Source organism: Phaseolus vulgaris, chromosome 9, assembly GCF_000499845.2.
Source record: "Phaseolus vulgaris cultivar G19833 chromosome 9, P. vulgaris v2.0, whole genome shotgun sequence".
Classification (NCBI taxonomy): domain Eukaryota; kingdom Viridiplantae; phylum Streptophyta; class Magnoliopsida; order Fabales; family Fabaceae; genus Phaseolus; species Phaseolus vulgaris.
Window position 1 is genome coordinate 10,073,721 of NC_023751.2, and position 21,913 is coordinate 10,095,633.

General features: G+C 34.4%; 2 protein-coding genes across 3 annotated transcripts; both read right to left on the reverse strand.

Annotated features, from left to right (window-relative positions):
- Nucleotides 1-589: 589 nt before the first annotated feature.
- On the reverse strand, nucleotides 590-11,022 carry LOC137820385 (soluble starch synthase 1, chloroplastic/amyloplastic). The gene is made up of 15 exons (XM_068624453.1): nucleotides 10,622-11,022; nucleotides 9,968-10,347; nucleotides 9,757-9,834; nucleotides 9,543-9,667; nucleotides 8,986-9,067; nucleotides 8,248-8,421; nucleotides 7,966-8,047; nucleotides 6,136-6,227; nucleotides 5,992-6,054; nucleotides 3,460-3,549; nucleotides 2,986-3,110; nucleotides 2,771-2,879; nucleotides 2,641-2,696; nucleotides 2,157-2,196; nucleotides 590-1,156 (listed from the first exon to the last, which is right to left on the reverse strand). Exons 1-15 carry the CDS (start codon nucleotides 10,905-10,907, stop codon nucleotides 1,001-1,003), a joined length of 1,938 nt encoding a protein of 645 aa, XP_068480554.1. The 5' UTR covers nucleotides 10,908-11,022; the 3' UTR covers nucleotides 590-1,000.
- An 852-nt stretch (nucleotides 11,023-11,874) lies between these two features.
- On the reverse strand, nucleotides 11,875-15,904 carry LOC137821309 (protein IQ-DOMAIN 21). 2 transcript variants are annotated; one of them, XM_068625829.1, is made up of 4 exons: nucleotides 15,425-15,904; nucleotides 13,937-14,230; nucleotides 12,932-13,303; nucleotides 11,875-12,756 (listed from the first exon to the last, which is right to left on the reverse strand). In XM_068625829.1, the coding sequence occupies exons 1-4, from the start codon at nucleotides 15,509-15,511 to the stop codon at nucleotides 12,124-12,126; spliced, it is 1,386 nt and encodes a 461-aa protein (XP_068481930.1). In that variant the 5' UTR covers nucleotides 15,512-15,904; the 3' UTR covers nucleotides 11,875-12,123. The 2 variants fall into 2 exon arrangements, with proteins under 2 accessions (XP_068481930.1, XP_068481929.1); XM_068625828.1 differs by having other exon boundaries at nucleotides 11,875-12,759.
- Nucleotides 15,905-21,913: the final 6,009 nt, after the last annotated feature.

Consider the following 21,913-nt stretch of genomic DNA (forward strand, 5'->3'; position numbering starts at 1 on the left):
TAAAATTAAATGTTTTAATTTAATATACAATATAAACCGAATCAATGTTCTATATTTCATATTCAATTGTATACTTTTAACTAAGGAAGCTTAAGCCGTATATGTACAAAACACAAATGTATTTTATCACCTATAAAGAAATTATACAAAAAAGGTAAAAATCTGACTTGATCTTAAAAGTTAATAAACTACACATTACGTATCTTCATTCCCCACACGTTTCGTTTCATGAAACGAGTTATACATGACTAACATTCGATTTAATACTTACTCATGCTTAAAATTCTTTATACCTTTTCAAGAATGTGTTTTCGCACAATGAAATCTAGGTATTAAGTATCTTTATATAGGTTGAAAATACAAGTAAAAATAAAAAAGTTGAATACTGGATGAGAATGAATGATGGATGAGAGGAGTTGCAAACCTAATGTATATATCTTAAAAGTTTTAACTTCAACCCTTTGGATCCCAACCATATATGACTTGTTGGCCAAATGAATTAGACAAAAGTATTCCAAAAATGACTTGGTTGCTGGCGACTAGGGAGTTGCCTAAACAATTTTAACGCAAAAGTGGGTCAGGTTCTGGATGATACCAAATAGATGCATGCACAAGACAGAGATTGACGCATCTTACAAATCATGTCGGTCACTCGCAATAACAGTGCCAATACACGCACACTCTCACATGGTACAAATTCCATGTGTCACATGACCCATTCTAAAACCCTTTAAAAAAACAAAAAAGGTAAAAAACTTCTAACAGCACTATACATTGGCGTGGTTCCAAATTGGAGTTCCAATCAGTGTAAAAAATTCCTCGAGAGTGCCTAGCTGAGTTTATGTACCCAATATCATATCATCAAAGGAGTACGGCTTAGACAAGTGAGACATCTGCCTCCTTGAAGGAAACTATTATGACTTAATTATGAGCATGATAATCCTCTAAGTAGCTTGGTATTGGAGAAATCCTTGCGTGGATCATTTATGCAATCTTCATTTCAGCAATAGGGTGGGTCGATGAATGCCCACTCAATGATTTGCTCGTATTGAGTAGCTGCATTTACCCATGTGTAATCTTTTGTCATGCCTCTTAGCATCAATCCCTCCCACGAAGACTTGTGTTCATTGTATGTCTGAATGGCATATCTTAGAGCCTGTCAAAATTAGTAAAAAAGTTAACATCATGGTGACAAAAGTGGAGAAACAATGTTGTCAGAACGTCACACAATTGAGAAAAGTTAGCAAATAGTTCCACATTCCAACATGTCCACCATAGACTGTATGTGTATGGACTGTTAGATGAGATTGGTACACATTCCTTGATGTTTTAGTAACTTGGTATGGCTGTTTATAACATCTAGAGGCCGACAAAGGATTCAGAAAGCCAACCCAATGGTGTCAATTAGAGATTCATGATCCCTACCAAGAACCATTTCATAAGCTATAGTAAACTAAACCAAGCATGCCATGATTGTCAGTAGACTGAGGGTAGCAACCCAATGAGCTCAGACAAGTATATTAAAAGAAATAATGATTACCCATATATATTAGACCATAGCTTCCATCCCAAGATGGTCCCTTCCCCCATACACAACAGGAAGAGGAAGACACTCACAATACGAACACTGCTAGAAAATGTAACTGTAGTAATTATGTAAATAGGACAGATATATGTTATGGATTTATGTTAATCACACTAACTTCTTAAAAATTGAACTTTAAACCTAACTCAACCCTACAAAACCAGTAACTTCTAAGGTGATGATTATTCCCACTTATATACTTATATACTCTAAATTGACCTTATCTTTAATCGGATCTCCAACATACTCCTTCACATCACATTGAGACATAGACATCTCAAGATATTTGTGTATATTCTTGTAATTATGTGTGATTACCATTGTATTAATGGCTCCAAATATACATATATGCATTGCTTCGTAATTCAAATACACAGAATTCATCTCATGTATCTCGTCCTTTCTTCTCAACACAACCTTTTGATAATAAACAAGGCAAAAGACAACTCCAGTCTTCATATCAATTTGCAAAAGACATTATATAGAATTATCAAAATTAAAATATTAAGATGCTGTCAAAGTATGCTTAATAAAAAAACAATGAATCTGAATGGCAAGAAATCAAGCTTACCGTTAACATGCTCTCTTTTGTTAGTGGAGAAAACGTCCACCTGTCAGTGAAGTTCAAAATTATATCAAACAATATATGATGAGCATATTCATTTTGTATGAGTTGAGTCCTGGGATTGTTAACTTTCATTTGACATATCACAAAAGCTAACCGTTTGTAATTGGAAGTGTTACATGTCTCATTTTATCCAGGCTTGTACAGGCTTATGAAAGTTTATGTCACTTAATAGACTTACATTACTTTTACAAATTTAAACTATTTCTAATCACTGTATTATACTTAGTAATCAGCATAGGAAATCTCTTACTTCCATGATTCACAGCCAGAAATTTAAATAAGAGCCACGCTTAATATACACGTTCTATATTTTTACTATGATATAACTGTGTTAGTTTCACTGGGACCAAATACATGCTAGGTTTATTAAGAAAATATGGCAATGGATATTTGAAGAATAAAAAATCAAAGCTCATGGACAACATACCCAGTGCTTTCAGCTTTGCTGTCTTCAGTATATGGACTAAAATTATGAACAGTATCCTGAATAAAGAGAAAGTCGTTAAGGCAAAGAAATCATGTTGAACAAGTCAATTTCTTATATTTTCATGGCTTACTCTTAGGCCCCCAGTTTCATGAACTACGGGTATAGTTCCATATCTCATTGCATACAACTGATTCAGTCCACAGGGCTCAAACGCAGATGGCATCAACAATATATCACAGCTGACAAACCAGGAGTACAGTAAGAAGCAGATTGATGTAGATTCAGTATGGAAATTTTTAATGACCTCAAATTTTCCTATAAAGGATTCATAGATTTTTGGATTACCCTGCAGTTATTTTATGAGATATTGGAACATTAAATCCCACCCAACCCCGAAATTTATCTCTATAAACGGACTCTGTTGCTCTCATCCAGTCTTCATAAATAGGGTTTCCTGACCCAAGCATTACCTGCAAAAAATAACTAGAGGCTGTCAACCATATAGGAGGGTCACAAGCATACAACACATTCCTCAGAACTTCCATATTATAATTACATCTATCAATTAGAATTCAGGAGGCCTCAACTTCTCTCAAATGAAATTATTCACACAAGGAGGTTGCATTTGAAAAATGATCAATCGTTTTATTCTAAAGTAAGTATCGAGATGTTTAAAATTTTAGTTTGTATATTCTGCAATGTCTCAAGATATATTTTATACTCTACAAGTAAACAGCCTACATTTAGATATCACCACTCCATGGATTTAATTATTTGCGACAACGTGTGTTTATAGAACAGATATACAAAATAACTTACAAACTGAACATCCGCTTCCATGAGCTCTGGCATTGCCAAGCGGATCAAGTCAATACCTTTCTGGTAGTCCAGTCTTCCAATGAACCCAATCTGCAAGTTTCAGCAATAGTCAATACCAGAAAGTAGGGGTGGTCATGGATTGGAAAATCCAATCTAGATCCCAACTTAAAATCCATATCCATTTTAACTAGATCAAATTTATTTGAATTTTTTTTAAATCCATTTAAAGTGGATGAAATCTAGATTATATTCATTTTGTTAATTAGATTAAATTCACTTTATCAATTACATTAAATCATTTTGATATGAACACAACTAAGTTGGTTCGAATTGGGCCTAAGCCGACTCAGCCTGGACGCGGACCAACTCGGCCCAAAATTGGACCAATTTAAATCAACATTGTCCCCCTCGACTCAACATGGGCCTGCCGACTCCACTTGACATTAGCCCTGACTCGATTCAACATCGACCCGAACAAATTCGGCTGGACATGGGCTCAAGCCGATTCTGCTCGATATCGGCCCGAGCCCGCTCGTCACAACATCGCCTCGGGCTCGGTCGACTCGACATCGCCGCGGGCCTGCTTGACCCGACAACAGCCCAGGACCGCTCGACCCGACAGCGGCCTGAGCCCCTCGACCAAACATTGATATGGGCCCGCTCAACCCAACATCAATCCGGGCCCGCTCAACCCAACATCGATCCAAGCCTGATCAGCCTGACGTCGATTCGGGCCTGCTCGACTAAAAATCGACTCGAGCCACCCTCGGCCCGACATCAACCCGAGCCCGCTCGACTCAACATCAACCCAGGCTCGCTCGGCTCAACATCAACCCTGACCCCGTCGTTTCGATATTGGCCCGGGCCCGATAGACTCAATATCGGACCCGAAAGACTCAAGTCGACATGGGCCTGAACCGGCTCAACTTGACATCAGCTCGACCCGACTCTGCTCTACATTGGCTAAGGCCAACTCGGCTCGATATCAGCTTTGGCCGACTCGTTTCAACATCGGCCCACGCCCTCTCGATACAATATCGTTCTGACATCGCCTCGTGCCCACTCGACTTGACATCGGCCCGAGCCCGCTCGACCCGGTATCGGCCCAGGACCGCTCGACCCGACATTGGCCCGAGCCCCTCGACCAAAAATTGATTTGGGCCCTCTCGGTACAATATCGTCCCTGGCCCGCTTGACTCGACATCATCTCGAGCCGATGTTGACCCACACCAGCTAGGCCCAAAATCAGCCACCATCCACTCGACTTAACATCAGCCCGAGGCGACTTAGTTGGACATTGCCCGGGTCGACTCGTCTCTAGATGGGTCTGGACTGACTCGTCTCTAGATGGGTTTGGACTGACTCGTCTCGACATCGACCCGAACATGGGCTCAAGCCGATTCTGCTCGATATTGGCCCAAGCCCGCTCGTCCCGACATCGCCTCGGGCCCGCTCGACCCGACATCGCCCCGGGCCCGCTCGACCCGACATCGTCCCGAGCCCCTCGACCCAACATTGATCTGGGCCCGCTCGACCCAACATCAATCCGGGCTCGCTCGACCCAACATTGATCCAGGCTCGCTCGACCTGACGTTGATCCGGGCCTACTCGACTCAACATTGACTCGGGCCCACTCGGCCCGACACCAACCCGAGCCCGCTCGGCTCGACATCAACCCTGACCCTATCGTTTCGATATTGGCCCGGGCCCGCTAGACTCAATATCGGACCCGAAAGACTCAGTTCGACATGGGCCTGGACCGACTCGGCTCGATATCGGCTTTGGCCGACTCGTTTCAACATCGGCTCGGGCCCTCTATGTACAATATCGTCCCTAGCCCGCTTGACTCGACATCAGCTCGAGCCAATGTTGACCCACACCAACTAGGCCCGAAATCGGCCAGCATCCACTCGACTTAACATCGGCCCGAGGCGACTTAGTTGGACATTGCCCGGGTCGACTCGACTCCAGATGGGTTTGGACTTACTCGTCTCGACATGTGCCCGACTCTGTTGGACATGGGCCCAGGACGAATTGGCTCGACATGGGCTCGGTGCCGACTCAACCTGGTTTGGGTGCCAAATTGACTTGGGCTTTGGTTGACTCTACTCGACTTGGCCCAGGGTTGACTCGGCTCGACTTTGGCCTGGAACGACTTGGCTCAATTTTGGCCCATACTGACTCGATTTGACTTGGGCCCGGACGTCTTGGCTCGACATGGACTTGGCTCGACTTTGCTCAACCTGGGTTCGGATTGTCTTGGCTCAACCTGGATCGGCCCAAGTCAAATCCAACCCAAAATGCAATTTGGATAATCCAAAAATGTATTCAATCTATATCTAATCCATATCCAATTAAATGGATTGGATTTAAAATCCAAAAATATGGATTTGGATTTGAGATAAATCCATTTAAATGGATTAAAACTAATATGGATTTGGATAATTATGGATTGGATTTTGTAATTTGGATTTTCTGCCCCCCTTACCAGAAAGAGTGAGCACTAATTTTGCATGCAGATAACAAACTTACCAATGGACAATCAGACCTCACTGGAAGACCCAATTCCTTCTGCAAAGCATACTTGCATTTGGCCTGTACATTACACATAATTACGATAAGAGAATTTCAGCTAATAAGATACAAAGGAAGGGTGACAAAGGGAAGATGTAAAACCTTCCCGGAAAGGTCATCAGCAGAGTAGTTGAAAGCAATATGTTTATCACATGATGGGTCCCATTCAGTGACGTCAATTCCATTTGTGATCCCTGGTCAACATTAAAATTGTAATGATTTTTTGAGCATCAAGGCACATCATTGAGTAAGCAATTGACAATGTAGTATTGTTTTGCTTTCGAATTCACATACATTGACTCAGAACTACTTGTACAGCTGAAAGCATCAGGAAACATCATGAAAAAAATAAAATAATGACAAAAGAAGCTTCTGGACTTTGTGATGTTTAGGAAAATAACAATTCATTTGCTACTAAGTTGATGAATTTGTGAAATCAAATTGGTATATTATTCTGACAATAAATTAGAATGACTTTCAACAATTTCCTGTTCAAAATACAGGCCAGTATCATTACAACAGATTCTATGGCACAAGTCAAGACAAGATAGCAAAACAAATAAACGAAAACTCAACTTTGCAAGTACAAAGCAAAGCATTAGTATTTTCTTCAAATTCATTACCTAATTTACTTGCAAGAAGTTATCTGAACAATACAAGTTGATGGAAAAGTAAAACAGAAAACGAATTCAACCCTCCTTACCTGTGGCCCTTTTCCCTGTTTGGTAGATAAGCCCCTGCTCCTCAAGTTGTCTATTTTATCTTAATGATTTGTCATCAATGCCACACTTACCTTATGTTTGGATGAGAGGATGAAAATAAAGGAGGAAAGAATTTGTTATAATTACTTCAAGTGCTTTCTTTATTAGTCCAAAACATTTCTTTCCACTTTTTCTTCAATTAGAAACGATAGAATTTTTCAAATTTCAAAAGTTTTCATTCTCCTCTATTTTCTCTCTCCTTCCGAACAACAAACATGGTATTATGCTTGAATGATCCTAACATGACATGCTTCAGAAATTGGCATGTTTCACTCAACTGAACACACTCACTCTCGATTCTTAGGAAATTGTAGAGCATACAGAAAACTAGAAGACTTCTCATTATCTTCTAAAAAACAGAACAAAGGTTCTATAAATAATTCTGTCTTCCAACAAAACTTCTTTTCCTAAGTCACAATCAGATAAGCAACAACTAACATAACTTTAATTCTGTTCACAAACTGTTATTACATAACACCAATGATCAAAGCATCACATTATTTTTGGTGTGTGGATAGAAACCATTGTCTATTAAAATTAGTCAATGAACAAAAAACAACTATTCAAAAACTGAGGTGTGATATTTCAGAAATTGAAAGTTGGTCTGGGTTCTATTAATTTTTTATGAAAAAAAAATCTTGCATTAGATATACAAATATGAAAGTCTTCTAATCAATTCAATAGAATACTTCTAGTCACATTAGTGCCTTGTGGTACAAGCTTTTTGCCATCAAATCGAGTAAATATGAAATACTACTTTGAGCTTTCGAATAGGATTTGATTCACAGCAGAGAAAAAAAATACTTAAGATAAGCATTGTTCATTAAGTTGAGAAGATCAAAAGGTTCCTGTTTAACAAGAATAGCAAAATTTATTAATCACCCTATTGATTAGTTTTCGTAAGACACTGAAATAAAGCTTACTTTTCTGAGTGTCAAACTATCAAATGTATAAAATATATAATCTGAAACTTCATAATAAATACAGATTTGCACTGAAGATAATTATTTGGCCCAAGATTGGGTTTAACTTTCTCAAAGAATTAGTGTGCTTTAGGAGTATAAATAAACCACATGTTACCAACTCTAAAATTTCAGTCACAAATAAATCTTTCAAAGGATGAGCTTCAAAATGTATGCTATAAGAAAGAGAATGTTAAAAAAAAGCATACCACTGAGAATACTTTTTCGACCATTTAATAGTTCATGTAGACCATTTCCACCTTCACTTGTAGTTATCTCCCAGGAATAGCCCTGGAAAAGAGAGGCAGATCTTTATGCATTGCATATCATTACATAGTAAATACAAGACAATTGTCTTCTACAATATTGATAATTTGTTAGATATCATAGTGGTGTATGGTTTTAACTTCAGGGTGGGTGATAAAGAAACACCCAATATTTGACACGATAAAACAGAAGGGAGCAGAATATGTAGTTTGCAGTATTAGTACCTTGCTTACTGTCACAATCCGGTCAGCTGTAACAACAGCACCTTTTAGAAAGTTGACAGCTTCACCTGTGTCAAGAGCATGCGTCCTTGCCCACGTAGGGAACACCCATTCCAGTGCTCCATACCATTCTGTAGGCAGCCCCAAACTACTGTATGTAATTGCAGGTTCCACTCCCTAACATATAATTTCATCAGCCTCTTTGCTGATATAAATGACTAAAACATATGTTACAAACTTCCCGAATTAATATCAATATACATTATATTTGGCAAAGTATTATGAAACCTATTTGTAGCATTACCTATCAAAGACTACATTATTTTCCAAGACTTCCCTACACAAATTAGCATCTTTGATATGCATGCACTGCCACTGTCATGTTCAAATCATTCATTTCAATGTGAGAACAACCAACACAATTGTATTTTACGTATTAATAAAGTCCTCACACCAAGATAAAAGTAATAATTTCAGTTTTTAACAACGAACCTTTTATTGTTGGCCATTCAGGATCTATCTGTCTAATTTCTAGAATGTGACTTAATGAACACTAATAAGAGGCAGCCAAGCTGAGGGCATCTAGATGGAAAGTATAAAATATAACTTATAGAGACCCTTGTTTTGTTGATGATGCTTGAAATGTCATTTTAAGAAACAGATAGATTAAAGCATGATGTTATTTTGCTGCTATTAGTAATATCTCTATCTAGTAAAATAAAATAAAATGAAACATCTTACCTGATGTGCTATATTATGTATCACTAATATACTGCGAGCATCCCTATATACCCCATGTGGACGATACTTCGCTGCCAAAAGTCTGCACCAGAATCAAGTACTAGGCTCATCCTCAGTAAGACAATAATATCTTCTTAGATAAATCACAAAATGCTCCAAAGGAAACTTTAAAATGTGAAAGCCACATGCCATAATGAAGCGTAATTATAACTAAATGCATAAATTACAACTGAATGGATTAAAGTATGACACATCTTGATCTCTGGAAGGTAGTGCGATTGAAGCATCTATAATGAGAGGAGACCATAATTCATCTAATTATAGAAAGGGAAGTGTAAAGTTTCCAAAAATAAAGAACAAATTGCATGACTTTAGTGGAACCATTGGAAGAAAGACAGATTTTAATAAGGCTGTATTTGCTCTTTTATTTTTAGTAAAGAAAAATATTGACAGAAATCATAAGCTTTGGGAAACACACAGTATTTCTTCATTTGAAAAAGAAAAGGGAGGGGGAAAGAGAGATTGGTAAAAGGGTGGATAAAGTTAGGTATGCATACACTGGAACTAGGCTGGCATGCCAATCATTAGCAAGGAATAAACATTTTTCTCCGTAAGTGAAACCCCCCAATGGAAGCACCAATGGCGCTTCACACGCTGCATGGGAAAGTAAAGTGAACCGAAACTGTAAAACCAAATGAGAAAGAAGTTCATCATTATTCTTGAATGTATAATGGTAATCTAGCATCAAAGCTAGAATTAACAAGAATATACCTGATTATCCCCAAAAGTCCCAAACTTGTCCCCATACGGATTCCCTGGTCTATGGAACGAGGGGTGGTCCACAAATACCTGAAACAACAAGGTAGAAGCACCAAGCATCATCCGCTATGAAACAAAGTAGATCCTACGATGTAAGAAGTCAAAGGGTTTTGAACAACTCAATAGTAACAAAAGCCAAAATCCAAAAATTCTAACTTCATACCCAATCAACCCCTTCCCTATACTCATGGAAAAAGCCAACTTCTTGAGCACCTCCAAAGCACGACACTTTGGTGCGTTGCTCCAGATCAACTGCCCCAGCAAACTTAGCATCCTGAGAAGTACCATGAATGTATCTGGGCGTGACAACCATCACACGGTGCCCGCGAGCCGCCAGAGCAATTGGCAAAGAGCCACAAACATCAGCAAGACCACCAGTCTTGGAATATGGCGCAGCTTCAGCAGTCACAAAAATAATGTTGTGGGACACTCTAGTCTCGGCTTCCTCTTCACCTGTATCCTTAATCCCAGGTTTTTTAGCCAAGTCGCTACTAGAGTCTTCCTCAGCTATTGCATGTTGCACACTCATCAACTCTTCAAGACCTGTGACACTTTCAAGAACTCTTCAAGACCAAAAAATAACATCCTCTAAATGAAACTTGGTGGATGCAACACTATTCTTTATTGTGATCGTAACATAACAAAATTGATACACCATATTTTCAATCCTCTAAAAAAGCAGAGGAGTTTAACTAACAAAATTGAATTAGAACAAGCCCATAGAGATTTTCGCATGCATGAAAATGAAATGAGTAAAAAAAATAGTTTTTATTAATGTGGAAATGAAAAGGTAATGAAAGAAAGAAAGGTATCTAACCTGACTCCGGAATCAAGCGAAAGCCAACGAGATAACCAAAATCGTCGGTTTCTCTGGCCAGCACGAGACCTCTATCATCTTTGGGGGAAGAGACAACTTTTTCTTCAAAAGCGAAGGGACCGTCTTGCGAAGCAGCGCCGCCATTGTGAGCAGAAAACAATCGGAAGTTGCGATTTCTTGAATTTCGTATTAACGGAAGAGGGAAACGCAGCTGCCTTAGTGATGGTGATGATGATGATGCGCATAGATGCGGATGTAGAAGAGCATGGAGTTGTAGAGAGTCCATGAGAAGAGAAGTCTGATGCAGGAGGGAAGGGATCGTGAACCAAGAAGAAAAGTGGCTGCGAAAAGAACAAAAAGAGGCTCTCAAACACTACACACTTCACATGACGTATAAATTTGATTTGGAAAGAGATAATGTACATCGCGTCAGATCCAGAAAAAGCGCCAAAATGCATAACGACCATAGATTGTTTCCCCTTTTATTTTCCACGTATATAATCAAAATCCAAAATTATTATGCTAATAATGTAGTTATACATATGTCTTAATTAGTTTTAACTTTCGTAGTTATTATTTTAATTTTATTTTTCTGACTCTTTCATCTCTTGCTTAAGCTATGAGAACATCAAAACATAAGATGCATCGTAACGTTTATATTATTAAATGTGTATATTTTATCACTATCATCTTGTCCCATTTTAAGAAGTTAAATTTTAAATTCTTTTTATTTTTTAACATATATAAGATAGGTGTTTATATTGTAATAATAATTCTACGGATAAAAAGTATATTGTAATAATAATTACATATTAAATGCATATATAACAAATCTTATTTATGATATCATAATTTCTATGTTGTCAGTTACTTATAATTTAATGTGATATTTTCATCCGTTCAATCTTCCACCCCTTATTTAATGATAACTTTTCTGACAAAACAAGTTTCATATCCCGTTGTAACTAGATAAGAGAGAAAAAAAAAAAAACACTGGCGGTGTAGGGTGTGCAAAAATTATCCTTTATCAAGTGATTGGGAACAACGGAGAGAGAAAAAAAATCTAAGGTGAGAAACAAAAGTAAAAGTGTTCTATTTTTGGAAATATGTATCTGTCGCTTTAGTTTTTACAGAACAACTATTTTGGTTTATGGTTAATCCCATGGGATTAATGAAGCACCAGTATGATAGTATTCAACACAACAAACAAACAAGGTACATTTTTCAAAATGAAAACAAAACACTCGTGCAAATACTAATTCCCTTTAGGGAAAACAAAATTCAAACATTTTCTCAACATGGGGTTCCTAGACATTACAATCCCAGTTTTGGGGTGGTTCAGGACGAGGGATTATATTGTCCATGACACGACAACAACACAACATATTAAACTGTCCTTGAACAGCACCATTGCATGTGAACGACCAAAGTTCAGAGCATGCTGTTATTTAGAAAAATATGCTATTATTAGGATATTTAGAAAAATAAATAAATTAACAAAGTCACGTCCAACCATTGGTTCCAAGGGGAAGGGCCCAATCCTCAATGTGAACATTATCCGGGCTGCCACCTGAAATCCGTCTAGATTGGAGGCGAATTTCATTAATATTTGGGCTTGGACTTCTTGGGAACACATGAGCTGCAGTGGGCCCACCAGAGCTAGATGAGTCACAGGGTAGCCCCATAGAACTTCTCCTCGTGGACGAGTTCCAGTGAGGCCCAGGTGAACCCCTATGCTTAAACGGGCCTTGACTACGAGCCTTGGCCTTTGCAGACTGGGTTGGGGCCATGTAGCTAGGTACACCTGCACTGTGGTGGCGCTGGTGGTGCCTATTGGATATTGGGCTTGTATCAAAAGATTCTCGGTGGATGAGGCCCATGTTAGCATGAGCTGAGTCCAGTGTTGCAGCCATGTCCATTTCAACTGTTTTTTCTTCAGACATGTCATCAGTGGTGGAAGCTGTGGTAGCAAGAGTTCTATAAAGGTTCTCCCGTGGCCCAAAGTGCCTTGAGTTGTGTGATTGTGATAACATCCAGCGTTCCAACCAGTTCCAATCCATTTGGGCTCTTTCACGCTCATTCGTATAGCTTCCAATATCATCACCATTTGGGTCTATGTGCATGTATTGCTTCTGCTGCTGCATACAAAATCATCAACAATCAAAAATGAAAATGCATTTAGGATTATGTCATGTTATACAGTGGAGACATCATGCTAAATTTTTGAAAAACTTAGATACTTGTTCCTTAAAGATTGAACAAAACTACATGTTCAAGACTGCTTGATTTTGGAAGGACAAAAATGAATACCTGGCAGTTGAAAGCGTAAGCAAGAGCTCTCTCCCTCTTCATTGCAGCTTCATGTTTCCTCAAATCATTTTCCTTGATCTGTTGGCTACTTTGGCGCCTGCTGTCCCAAGTATCCATGTCTAACATTTTGATGGGGCTCAAAAGCAGCTTAGGTTGTTCTTGTTCCTCTAGATCTCTTTGGACCTGTTCCTCAACTCTTCTCTGAAACTTCTCTTGAGTCAACTGGAGTCTTCGAGCTCTTACTCTTGCCTGTACTCGGACTAATGCATGCATGCATCGCATTGTCATCTGCGCTTGCTTTCTCACATTGTGTCCCCTCACTAGCGCTTGCAGCCTCACCAATCCCTTCAAAGCCCGCAATGCACGCCGAGCCTGCAGAGTTCAACGATACTAATGTTTGGTGAAAAAAAAAATGATGACTTGAGTTGTTCAATCATCAGTAATCTCAAAGAACAAATCCAGTGATCAAGTTATTTACTTGTTCGTTCTTTACTAAAATGATCAAGGAAATAATTTGCATGAGCATAGACACAATCAGTCAAAAGCTTATACAGTAATTAACGGTATAATTTTGTGCTGAACTTATCGCAATAGTTAATACCATTCTGAGCTTGTAACTAATGCAGCCACGCAAGAATTTCTAAAGATGAAGCAAGCTATTGATGAGAATGCATAGATAGTGTACTTGCAGATAACCCCATTATTATGCTATTCCGTACACTGAATTCAATAAATATTCCATTAAGTTCTCCATTTATAAATTATAAATCAGCGTGAACTTCAATGATGTTAGCAGAGGAAGGCGATCATATTGTACTGCAAGTGTCATTCATGTCTTATAAATACAACTGCAAAACTTTGGGGGTGGGTGGCGTATCTATGGTCCATACCAAACCAATTAACTGACCTGCTACACTGTGATATTAAACAATTAACAACAACTTTACCCAAAGGAGGAAAAAACTAATTACTCGGTTTGTAAGAGAAGGACAAAGGAGGACATACTAGGTAACCTCTGTAGTACGATTGAATGAGTATTACAGCTCTTTCCTCCGTGGATTGCCGTCCATAACCTGCCAATCTCACAACTCTAGCGGCTGCTTGAGCAGCTGCTACTGCGGCTTCGGCAGCGGCAGCAGTTGCTGCTGCAAAGGCAATAGCATGGCTTCTATCTTCAGTCACTGGTGTTGACGTGGCACTCCCTTCATATGTAATATCCGGAGAACTCTCTGCAGGAAAATGCTCCAAGGACACCTCCTCTGGCGCCTCGTGCTGCCATTGCCCTTCCTTGTTGTCTTTCTGAAAGTGGAAACCCCAACATCCATCATGTCCTAATTAGCAATCATTTGGGAAATCAAGGAGTAACAAAATATGAAACAGAATGTGTTTTGTTAATTAACATGATGGAGATCTATCATGGGAAGCACATGATGGTCAAGATGAATGATGTGATGGGTTGGGTTGTATGATAACTATGTGACACGAATACTGGTAAAATTATTTGATACATCTTCACATGATAGGGGACCATATTCGCATAATTACACACTGTATTGGGTCGATGGTCCTAAGGATCAGGTCACTCATTTTTTTTATGTGGAAGCACAAAAGACAACAACAACAACTAAGAATTCCACTTACTGTACACAGGAAGGTGCTATTAGCCTTCAATGTGTAAGGTAGAACGCAGTGATAGCATTAATTATGCTGCACTTAAGCAATTTCTACTTTCTTCTAGGTTTGTTGGGGATTGAGTAAAAGGTCATGATCATGACTCGTGACTGATTCAATAACTTTGGAGCTGAATCGGTATTAATGACGTGATACACACAATTAACTCCTCCACCTATAAGATACAATAAATAATCCCTTCAAGGTTAACTAGTGTGTTTCTATAAAATGCCACCATTACATTAATGACCTTAGTTTTAAAATTACTGATTAATAAATTTGAACAATCTTATTACAGCAATCGATGCACACATAATCATCAAACTTAACCAGATTAGTTTTTAACATAACATAAGATGAAAGAGACTCCTCTAAGTAGAATGAAACATTCTTAGAATTTCATCGTACGAAAATTAATACCTTAAACTAGTCTTCAAATAATGTCATTGGAAAAAAATCAGTTGGTTAACTCCCATCCTCAGTCTTTCATTGTGATAAAAGGCAACAAACATGAAAATTTTTAACTGGATAATAATAGAATCATTCTTTACAACATTGTTATCCATTCCAATTAATTTTTTTTTTAAAACGATGGCTTGTTTGCGAAAAATGAAAAAACCCATTAAAATGGAAATCTTCAAACCGTGAAAAATGGCGAGAGTTTCATTATGCTTACAGAACTCCAATGAAAATCGAAAATCCTAATTCAGAAAAACCAATTTAGACGAATGGAAAAGAAGAAAACAGAGAGAGTATGAAAGTACAATGTGATAAAAATTGTGAATAGAAGATAATTGTGTGAGAAGAGAGGGAACAGATAACCTTCTTCTCCGGCACCGGCGAGTCCTTAGAAGAGGATTTAAAAACTTTTTTGACGGAGGAGAACCAGCTGCCTCCTTTCTTCCCCATGGTTGAGGAAATAATCTGCTTCTTAAGCCGACACAACCACCATCATCATAACCATCACGTGCATTACAAATTCAGACACGACAGAACAGCAGAAGATGATTTGTTTCCATCGTATGTTTCATTGGAACAACCAAAAACATCCTAGGACACGGCACGCTACGCGGCGTGTAATGGTGTGAAGTGGTGTTTGGACATTAGTTGGTATTTTTGAGATTGAAGAGAGAGGATTTAGAAGAGTTGCGAAATGTAAAGTGGAGTGATGCAGAAACAGAGTTGAGAGGAAGAAAGAAAGAAGAGATTGTGAGTGTTTACATGAGAATGAGGTGAGATTGAGAGAGACAGATTTGTTAGTAACCGTATTCACTACAGTGGGAGAGAAAAGAGAATCTAGATAGCAGCAGAAAATAATAATATGCATTTATAATCTTATTTAATGTTATTAATTCAACTTTCTCCACCTGATTTAAGAAACAAGCTACTTCATTTAATGGTGTCTCAGTAGTTAAACCTTTTTCTTTTCAATTATATCTTTATTTTCATTTTAAAGTTGTATTAAAAATATAAAAAAAGAAAATAGTTTTCTTAAGTTAAATTTCAATCTTAAACAACTACAGATAAATGGTTTATGCTCAATGTCTGTAAATCGTTTAATATAGAAATTTCATGTTTACAATCTGTCACATTTATTCATTAAATTGACTGTTTTAGAATCATTGTTACTTCACTCCTCAGAACACTTAGTTACAGTGTAATGGTTTCAACTATAGTATTAAAATAATAATTACTAAATAATATTATATATAATATCATAATTTATAATATTGAAAAAATTAAAATATTTAATATTTAATTGTATGCAAAAGTTTAAATCTAGGCTTCAATAATAAATATCAACACTTACTATTGTTATTGTTATTATTATTATTATTAAAGTTATGTAAAATATCAAATAAAATCAGTTTTTGGATAATCTTGTTATTGGATAATCGTGTAATGATATGAAGTGGTGTTTGGACATAATATCAGTTTTTGGATAATCTTGTTATTGGTTTAAACAATTTTATATTAAGTTTTTTATTAGCCATTGTGAACTATTTTTATTGGTTTTGTCTTTAGGCCAAATTCTTATTAATTTTAATGAACTACTTAATATGTTTACAATTTTTTTTTGGTTGAATTGGTTTTGTAGTTTGACCGATCACTTCAAGTTGATTTTCAAAATATTGATAAATATAAAACATTATCCATTAAATACTAATTTATTATTAATTAAAAATTGTAAAAAAATATAATTTAAATATATATATACCATTATATAGAAAGAGATACACCATTTTGCTAACTTTTTTTATGTAATTTTAAATAATTTGTTTATTTATTTAATAAAATAAATAATTGAATAATTTTTTTATTTCAAAATAACTAAATAATTTTTTTTCAAAAATATCGACTGTGTAATTTTCTTTAATATTATTTTAAAAAATATATATTAAATTCTATTATTTTTAATTAATTATTCATAAAAACAATAAAATTATAAAAATTATAAAATTGTATATATTTTAATATAATCAAAATGTGGATACGTGTTTTTGTTAGTAAATAAAAAAAGATTAAACCAAATTAAAATCACCTAAACATAAGTTAAACCCATTCTTATAAATTCCATAGAGTTTAATTTCAAATTTTGAATGTGTTACCTTTAAATTTGATTAGATTAATAGAAAAAGCCAAGTAGTGAAAAGGATTAATATTAATCATAAAATTAAAACAAAGGAAATCATGTGATCTTTTCGGAAAAGTTATATAACTTTTCTATAGCTATGTGATTATAAAAAAACATTTAATTTTATCCTCATATCTATCTATATATGTATATATATATATATATATGATTATTGCTATATGATAAATAACCATCACTTCTTATCACGAGAATAATAAATTTTGAAAATCTAACTATACATAGATGGCCACACACCACTTGAAGAGGTCTATTATACAATAATTGTTTTCACTTATCATCATGAAAATATGCATTACTTTTCCACTCTTACAGACAAAAAAAATTAAGAAAAATTTCGTACTAAATACGCTGCATGTGCATGTATAGCCATAGCTTAATATCAGATAACTTGTAGCTTGAAAACTACTAATAGTTTAAGCATTCATATCGTGGTGTGTGCAATGTGAACGGAAAATGGCTCCTCTTAACAATGTTTTGCTCATTCTTTGTTTCTTTCATAAATAAAATCACCTATATTTCCATCACTATTTAAATGTTGAGATTGGTTTCAATGTTCATCCAATTTCACAATATAAATTCTATCTAGAGAACTCATGGCGTCTCATAATCATGCACCTAATTTATTTTTATCATACAACAATAATTTATCTACTATGAAACTTGATAAAAACTTCAACATTAAAAACTACAAAATTTCAAAAAATTTATTAAGTATACAAGTATATTAAGAATAAAAAGAAACATTACAAAAATATCATGAAATAGAAACCAATTTTAAATAAAAAAAAATATAGTGACTAAATTAAAAACCATTTTAAAAACTAAAAAAACTTTTGGTTTCTAAATTAGTTTCTATTATTATTAATTGATTTTTAAATTGGTATCTAATTAACTACTAAGGTTTTGCTACCAAATTTAGAATCTAAATAATTGGTAGTTAAAACATTGGTAGTTAATTAGATACCAATTTAGAAACTATTTAACAATAATATAAACTAATTTAGAAACCAAAAAAAATTAGTCTTTAAGATGGTTTCTAATTTAATCAGCATAGCAACTAATTATTTTTTGTTTCTAAAATTAGTTTTTATTTCATGATTTTCTTGTAGTAAAAGGTTAACAAGAATGTCGAAACAACATTGGGTATGATTTATTTTATCGTTTTGGAGAAAAGTTTTAGAGAAGAAAAAAAAAATAAGATTTTGTATAATGAAAATGTGGTAGAATTTTTTAATAAATTTTAGAGAATTTATTTTTTTCTTAAAAAATGAATAATATAGAGAAAACAACAATACATGAAAATGATATATCATAATATAACGGTTTTAAATTATATATCTTAAAATAAAACTGTGATATTTATTAATATGTCATAGCATACAAATAATTATGTTAAATCTTAATAATTATGATATTAAAATGGTTATAATTTACATGTTTCTTTGTTAAGCACAAATGAAAAATTGAATAGTATGTAAAAGAAATACTGCTAATATTTGAGTTGAAAGTAAGAATAATGTAATAATCTCTTGGTTATATAAGAAAATGTGAGCAAGAGTTTGAAATAATGAATAAAAGTAAGATAGATTTATACTAATATATAGGTACGTAATAATGAATGTATATAGTTGTTCATGTGATTGAGAAGTAGGTAACTAGTCACGAGCACGAACCCTTTGTAGCACGTCATGTACGCTGGCTTGTCCACTTCAACAATTGGTCCCACGCAATTTATTTTAAAATCTGCCAAACCACACAGATTAAAATGCAAACCAAAACTAGTTTTCCCATTTCATCATTAATCAATCACAAAGGAGACACAGATTATAAGAAGTGGTGGGTGAAAATGAATGGACACCAATATCCGATATACAACACTCCTTTATAGTAAACTTGTAATTAAAGGATACAGATATAACTCTAGAAGTATCCTAATATTAATTGGATGTCTTTTCTAATTATCAGTTGTTTATCTTAATAGAGGAGAATAATTTGATGTCTTTTCTAATTATCAGTTAGTTGGTGAATAACTTTTATTTTGTCTGGTGTGTTACGATTCTGATATTTAATTATTGATTCTTTTCCTTTTTAGTTAAACATAGAATGAGTGTACTACTTGTATATATTCAGACCATTTGTTTTGATTTGAATAACAAAAAAGAACAGATATTCATTCTCATATCCTTTGTCTTCAGTTTACTCTTTTGTTCATCTCTATTCTATTTTGTAATATGGTATTAGAGTCATTTTCGATCAAATCCTTGCGAGTATTTGTTGGGTTTATCAGGCCACCACCTATAATATGTTATCTCACGCACGAGCTTATATCTATCACTCTCGGCGTGAGGGGTGTGTTGGAGATCACACATCGACTAGATATAAGAACATTGCATTGTATATAAGAGGGTGCAAACCTCAACCTTATGAGCCGGTTTTATGAGGTTGAATTAGGCTTAAAGTCCACTTCGTAATACATAATCAAATAACTAATTAATTAGTGTCTTTTTTGGATGTTTTTTCTTGACATCTTTTTTTACATCCTATCATGTTATCTTAGAATGTGTACTCTTGAGAATCTTGAGAGAACCATTTTTTTTGCATTGGATCATCTGGGTGCGTGTGATATCAAAAGGTAACTTCCTTTAGATTGGCTTATAGGTTTAGAAAATTCACTCTTTAGATTGGTTACTGGTAGGTTTTAATATATTTGAGGAATTGAAAAAACTTATATTTCACACTGTAAGGTATTTGGGGGTTTTATATTTGGACTTTTGTGAATAATAAATTACTAACTTGTTCGTTAGATATTAATAACATTAATATTATTTATTTTTATTTAATAGTTAATAATTATATTTGTTAAAATTTTAAATGTGAGTTTCTCTCCCATAATAGGTAAGAAATGAGTTGAAAAAAAAAAGACTATTAAAAAAATTATTAAGTTAAGTTAAATTTAGAAATAAAAATAATTAATTATTATATTAACTAAATTATATATTATTTAAGATATTAAAAAGTTATTTATGTTTAACGTAGTTTCTATTATTAATAAATTATGAATGTTTAGTCACTATTATTTTAGATTCTAATTTAATCTCTAAAAAATTAATAAAAATTAATTTAGAATATAAAGTAGTGAATAATTAAAAATTTGTAACTAATGATAAATATATTTTGAAGTTATTTTATGAATTTATATTTATAATATAATTAATTTAAATATTAATAATTTTGTTAATTTATAAAATATTTTTAACTTAATTAAATAATAATTAATTATTTTTATTTTAAAAATTAATTTTTATGTAATGGTTTTCGTATAATAACACTACACAACAAATAATATTCACATCAACTTTGTCTTAAGATATTTTAGTTGGAAGGAATTTATGATACAGTACATTAATATCAAATTATTCACAAAAAAGCTAATAATATTTTATTTAACTGTTCCAATGGCTATATTTTTATTATTTTTTTAATCATGTTATCTCTATTTATACTTAAGTATTTTTGGAGAAAGTTTAATTATCTTCTTGAAAGAAAAGCTTTCTTATTTGTTTATCCGTATTTTTTTTTTTATACTAGTTCTACAATTTGAAACATTTATGAGAAGTTACCATTGTAGTATGAGAAGTTGTTTGGGATATGGAAAGTATTTTGCAGACGTCTTAGGAATCTATTGTTATCCTAGCCAACGATTTTAATACAGTTATTGTTGCTCCAATGCAAACTACTATAGTTGTAACTGCCACCTTATCTGCAAATAATTGCGAAAGATGATCGAAGAAAGAAGGTGAAGTGCCATAAATGTACATGCTCCTTTGCGTAAGCCAGGGAGAGGAGAGAGTTGGAATTCATAGCAATGAAGTAACAACTTTTTTTCATTTATATTAAGGTATACTTAAAAACATATTAAATTAACTTTTAAATATTAGTGTGATATTGGTGGAAAAATAAGATTAAGGGTTATTCATATTTTTCGTAAAAAAATATGCATATGAATATACTAGTTAACTTAAGATTTATTCATATACACTCATTTTATTCGTATACTAAATATGACACATTACCATTGACTTAACCAATACTATCTTTAATAAACATTTGAATCATTAAATATCAACTTAACCCATTCTATACTTAATTAATAATAAAATAATTTGTTAGTAGTGTTCCATTTAGCTATACTCAATTCTCTTTTAACTCTCAATTTTGATTCAATCTACCGTGTTATCGTTCATATATTGAAATCGACGTGAATTTATTAGTTTCTATATTTTTAGTGTTGATTTTCTTTAGAACGCAAAACTAACATAAATTTTCAAATAGCATCCGTTTTTTATTTTATTTTATGTAAACTTTTGATCGAGTTTAACTATCAACTTTTGATATCATATATATATATATATATATATATATATATATATATATTACTCTTTTTACATGTAGAAGAAAATACATAAAGAATTAAAATAATAAGGTTGATCACTCCTAGAAACTTTTATTTTGCAATCTAACTCATAAGCTACACCATTAATGATATGTGAATGTCCATGTAGTATTTATCTCCTAACTTTTGGGTGGATTGATATTGGTTGTTAAGAGGTTCACTATATACATTTGCTTTCAACACCTAATGTAAAAAATACCTT